At 31.4% G+C, this 6323-nt stretch overlaps 1 protein-coding gene across 7 annotated transcripts in view; it reads right to left on the bottom strand.

The window, feature by feature from the left end:
* Positions 1-6323, bottom strand: part of LOC117168247 (arfGAP with SH3 domain, ANK repeat and PH domain-containing protein) — a 561385-nt gene that overhangs the window by 443182 nt on the left and 111880 nt on the right. For all 7 annotated transcript variants that reach the window (XM_033353739.1, XM_033353740.1, XM_033353743.1 and 4 more), the window contains one exon: positions 1266-1338. In XM_033353739.1, coding sequence (XP_033209630.1) covers positions 1266-1338 — 73 coding nt within the window. Of the gene's footprint in view, positions 1-1265; positions 1339-6323 lie in introns of those variants that run through there.

Here is a 6323-nt window from a genome sequence, read left to right on the forward strand (position 1 = left end):
ACAGGCGTCATTTGAAGGATCAAGCTCGACGAAAATGGTTCACATTAGTGAATACTAATGCCATCTCTTAGAATTTTCAGGTACTTATCAAACTGCCTAGTAGGTTTCGAACCCTGCGGCGAATAAAAATTTTCATAGCGTGCGATTATAAACAGTGTAGTGGTTGTGTAACAGTAAATAATGGTGTACTTAAACACTTGAAAAAATACTAGAGTATAATAGTAATAATATAATAATACATGAGATTAATTTTTTGCGGCGAAAAATCGGTTATCATATTATAGAACTGTTCTCTATAGTTTCGAGACTTTTTCTATATAGACTGTATTTTAGATTTTATAGAACTTTATTACACATTTCGTGGCATAGTTAAAAGCAATGTAAAACAAAGACGATTTCAACTTTTATTAAAATACCGATCGTATTCTCTACTATAGGATTAGTTCTATAAAATTTAATGAATATTTTTTTCCGTGTAGGGAAACATTTGAAAATTGTTTTGTTCTAAATTTGGAAAACTTTCATCTTTCGTAAAATTGTAATATAGGCATGAAACTGACGTCCAACTTCCGATAATTTTTAGAAAAGATGCGCTGTGTAAGATTCACTAATTGACATAAAGCGAATAGTATGACGTATATTACATCAACATGCCTTAATAGAGGGGCTTGGATCGGTTTTTAATTATAAATATAAAGTTTTTGAGATTTCTAAATCTGAATTAATATCCGAATTTGAACATTGTTTATGGCGAAGCTAATGTTTATAAAAATTGGACGAGTTTTTATAATGCATGTCTGCCATATTGGAACAACCATTTTGAGTTTCGAAATCTTCAAATCATATCCAGATTCTGCGACCTCGAATACCTTAAAGTACTAACTTTCATAGGAATCTGATATTTTTTCAATTTTGGTTAGCAGTATTGATTCAGAAATTTTATTCTGATCAGGCGAACCAAAAAGCTCCTATGGTAAAGTCGCCAATTTAATCTGATGAACTTTTTCAGAAGCAACTTTTGGACTAGAAAGTACATTTTTTCCCGGCATTTACTAAATTGAAGGACCACTCATAATTTACTTAAGTTCAATTTTTTAAGTTGAAATTTCGCCCCTTCCCGTTCTTATACTTTTTTATAGTAAGTGTATGTAACTTTACATTGTCATAAGATATAGTTAACACCCTCCACCGCACGCCTTACGTAATTTATGGATGGACTCACATAGAATTTCAGAAAATAACTTAAATATTTCAATGTAGCTTACCATTCCCCGAGTTATGAATGGCTTTTATTGCCTTCTTTAATTTTGTCAGCCCATCTCTGTCGGAGTCCAAAGTCTGAAAAACAGATGAGTTATACCTTGAATGTACCTGATTTCTAATATGCATTTTTATGCAGAAATGAAAAGAAAAGCGATCACAATTTAATCTTTTCTGTGTTATCACTGATAACACACTGCGTTGCAGCGAAATATACAGGTTGTAAACTTTTTTTTCAATTTCACGATATATTACACTTACCCGATTCTTACAATAACGATATTTTCTCGTGCAGCTCATGTCCACAAGAAAATATATATTTTTATTTTAATCGTGGAATTTTAAACAAGATGGTGCATAATACTGGTATCACGCCCAGCTACTAGTGTTATTACTACAAATCTTGACAGCCATATAAAATATTGTAAATTTATACTACTTAGGGAAGCTACAAGCCTTATGACTTATGCAGAAGGTCTGGAGCGTGCAGTAAGTCTCGGAACACCACCGTGCCGGATCATCATGAACATCGTCTTCGACTCATAAAATGGTAAGAGAAAAACTTTCAGAAAATGGGTTTGCTTTTTGGAAAATTCTTAAAAAATTAGATTCACATTGTGTTAAAAGGATTTTTTTTCAAAATAGCTTTCTTAGCATATTAATTGGCGGGGGGGGGGGGGGGGCTAAGAGACATCCGGCGGTGTCCCTTAACCCCTATGAGAGGGCGAATGCCATTTCACACGCAAATAGTTTTTTTTCTTTAGCTTTCATAACTTTCTTTAACGCAATTCCAGTTCCTACAGTTTGACAGAGAATTTAAATTGCCAAAAGTTACTTGTGCACATTAAAATCGAAGTAAACAAAAAAGTTTTGTAATAATATTGAAAGGCGAGTACGTAGAAAATTGAACACTTTCTGTAAACTATGTTCGGTTCCATTTAGTAATAAAGTTTATTGGCATCTCATTCAAACTGCAGTCCCGCTTGAGGCAACGTCTGAACCATTTCTATTGGAGTTTCGTCTTAAAAACATATTTTTGTACTAACTTTTAAGCATGTACGTACATATATGAGAGTGGCACTTCTAATCGAAGAAAAAATGCCCGGACATTTTTTAGTTTTTTCTCGGTTAGCAAACATTTCTCACGGACAAGAAAGTTTAACCATCGAAATCTAAAGCTAGATATTTTTTCATTTGATGTCGTAAGAAATAAACTGAACAATAAAGCACTCAAACTGGAACTCTTGACTTTTAAAATTTTAAAATCGAACTTTAAAAGTTTTTTGATTCAAAAATTTTGCATTCGAATGCTCAATAATTTACAAGTATAAAATAGGAGGTACTAAAACTTTCCAGTTAAACTAGTGGAAATTAAGTGTAGATAAACTGCAAAAATGAAAATTTTAAACTTTTATCAATTATAGAGTTCAAAGGTCCAGATTCTAATCCAAAAATTTAAATACAGTTATTATTTTCAATGCTCTACACTTAGGAGTAAGTCAATCAAGTTTTCAACTTTCAAAATTTAATTATTTTAAGGAATTGAAGCAGCAAACATTACAAATTGAAAAATTAACATTTTATGAACTCAACACTTCGCAAATTAGAAGGTAAATTATTGTCATTTGAATTAGTCAAAACATCCTAGAAAAGCTTTAAAATTTTATTTTGAAATCTTGAAAAATCTAGATGTTGTTTTAAAGTTGTAAATTAAAAGTTAAATTAGTGTCATTTCTATTATAGTTAAAACATCCTAGAAAAGTTTCAAGAATTTATTTCCAAATCTTGAGAAATCGAGATGTTATTGTAAATGTTTTCAATTTTTAAATTTGTTGTGTGATTTTTTCAAAACTTTTAAATGTTTTAGGTAATAATAAAGAGTAAAGAATATTGCTGACCCTTTATGTTGAGTAGATGTATGGGGGGGGGGGGGTTTCTAACGCAAGATTCCTACCTTACCGACATCGAGAAGCTTCGAACTGTAGAGGTACGTGCCCGTGCTAAATTTTCTGGAAAAAATGGTTCATGTCCGTGCTAAGCTTTGAGATCTTTCTTGAAGGATCCTCATGATGTCACGATTACGCAAATTCATGTAAACAGGTCCAAGGTTATCACGTGCATGTGTCAAGGTTAAATGAGAAAAACAAGGATGATTTGTTGCTTCCTTGGAGATAAGACGTTTGTTAAATGCACAAAAGATGCAGGTGTATAGGTGAAATTTTATATGGAGAGCTACGTATGTCATCATGTTTTGACTATTTATTTGATTTATTGCTTCCTGATACATGATATTTTATCTAAAAATTCCTGCCTTTAATTGTTTAATGCGTAAAAGATGCCGGTCGACAGATGAAATCTGATATGAGAGTTATGCATGGAATCCTGTTTTGCTTATTAATTTGATTTGAAAATTCCTGATAGATGATGCTTTAACTAAGAATCTATAAACTTAATAGAAGGCAAGAAAGGAATAAAAAAGCATTACTTATAGTAGGTCTTATACTCAGGGCTGCTTGTCGCTTTATTCTGGTATCAAGTAGCGAGCGAGGACCAGAGATAACAGCTACACGCGTTTAAGCTCGCAGAAGCATTCATACGTCAGCAGTCTGAGGCTGCACACATTTCATTATCCTATGCTATCGTTCTATAGGGAGATCACTTCTTTTTAAAGTTCGCAAACGTTCGCTTTCGTATTCATTCTTTTCCATATGCTAGGTCCGTCAACCTCTGGACGAGATATATGTAACAAGATACTGAAAACAATTTCGAGACTCGAGAGAGAGATTATAGACAGCATGAATTTAATTCGAGACCTTTCATGGACGTTTAGTAAATACCAAGAGTACACTGCCCGACGCATATTGCTCCTTCTGTCATGCAAAGATATTCGAGCTGAGGTCGCATGCTTTTTTATGCATACACACACGCGCGCGCGCACGCACACACATGCTTGGTTTTCAGCTCTCATTTAGAAAGGTCAGTTTTTTATCTTTTTTAAATGTTAAAGATTTAAAGTAAAAGTTTTAAAATGTAACAAATTAATATAATAAAATATGTATATAGAACATCAAGGATGATTTAATTCAGCGTTAAAATTTTTTCTATAATGCTGAATCTTCTATAACTAATAACATCAAATTTCTACTGCGCAATTTTTTCGCAAAGAACTTCAATGTTATTTTCAATGACGCACTACATTTTTGCGATGTTAAAAAATTATATCTGCACATATGGATTATAATGTAGAAGGTTCTAGAATATTTTGACAGAGAGGGGATATAATAATAGGTAAGGATGGTAAATGATGTGCAGCATGTATAGTTTAGGGAGAAAGAAAGATGGAGAGCTATGTATTACAAAAATGTTTTTAATCAAAAATAATTTTGTAATATTGGAGAAGGCTTTGCGATTGAGCGACTTGAAAAATATCAACAGATACTTAAGAGGTCCGAGTACATACATTTGATCACTGTAACTGATTTTAGAATTTTATATTAATATAGCTAGGATATCAAATCCACCATTTGAGATGAAAAAATACAATTTGAAAATGCTTGCTAGAATTTATAAAATAAAATCAGCTCTATAAATATTAGAGTTTGACTAAGAAACGTTGAAATCTCTTTCACATAATAGAGTAATAATCTAAAAAAGATTCAATTTACTTACTTCAAATATTAAAATAAAGCAACCTAAATAACAAAAATAATTTAGCAGTATTAAAATTTAGTTTAAGGAAACTGTGTAACTCTTAAGTAAAAATTTAGTGATATAAAAAAATACAAAAATTAATACAGTTTATAGAAATCGAGGATGATATATGGCTTTCTATCTAGCTAATTTAATTCACAGACCATAGAAATCTACCTTACCGATATATTCTATAGATGTAGCGGTTTATGCTACGCTTCCAAAATATTCTTAATGACGTCATCGAATTCCTACTACGCAATTTTCTTCGAAAAAAACTTCAAGGTTATTTTTAATGTTGCATTACTTTTTTTGCGTTTTCCAATATTATATACCACACGTGTCGATTATGACTTAGAACCTTCTAGATAATTGCAACAAAGAGAGGATATAAATAGATAAAGATGGTAAATCATATGCAGCAGGTATAGTTTAGGGAGAAAAAGAGATGTTAAGAGAGAAATAGAGAGAGAGAGCTATGTATTAAAAAATGTTTTAATTCGACAGTGGATCACTGTAACAGATTTAAAATTTTATATTGATATAGCTAGGATGTTGATTCAGCCATTTGAGATGAAGAAAATACAATTTGAAAATAAAATAAATCAGCTCCATAAATATTAAAGTTGAATAAGAAACTTTGAAATCATCTTTTACATAATAGAGTGATCTGCGAACAAAGATTAAATTTACTTACTTCAAACATTAAAATAAAGCATCATAAATAACAAAAACAAATTCAGCAGTATTAAAATTGAATAAAAAGAAACTGTGATTCAAGCATTGAACGTGAAGTATTGAACACGTATATTAAAATGCACTATTATGTATAACAACTAAAAATCTTGGGTTTTCTTAGAACCAATAGTTTGTTTTAAATCGTAGTTAAGTAAATTCATTTAAAGAGGCCAGAATTTCAAGTTAACAGATTAATGAATATATATAGTTGATTCAACTATTTCAAATTAGCAAATGCAACTTTCTTTCACTAAAACGAGATCCTGGGTTAACAAAGATTATAATAGAGTGCGCCACGGTCAGATACGCTGATTTTGCTTCTAGTTGTAAATAGAGGATGGCGATGAGGAGAAGGAGGAGGATACGATAATATTACAGTTCAGCAGTTACTGAAAATATTAGATTTAGATGTAAAAATAAAGGAGCACATTGTCTTCCAAACAACACCAAAAACTAAAGGAACTCTAGGTAGTAATGCCTTGTTTCTAACTACTAGGTGTATCTCCACTCTCGATGCTGCATTCTGCGCTGAGCTGGATGAATCATCATCCTCATATATCAACTACATTTAAGTCTTAAATCAATATTTAAATTAATAATGATATTTTAACTTATTCCGTTATACAATAAAAGTA

This window comes from Belonocnema kinseyi, chromosome 2 (assembly GCF_010883055.1).
Source record: "Belonocnema kinseyi isolate 2016_QV_RU_SX_M_011 chromosome 2, B_treatae_v1, whole genome shotgun sequence".
Lineage (NCBI taxonomy): Eukaryota > Metazoa > Arthropoda > Insecta > Hymenoptera > Cynipidae > Belonocnema > Belonocnema kinseyi.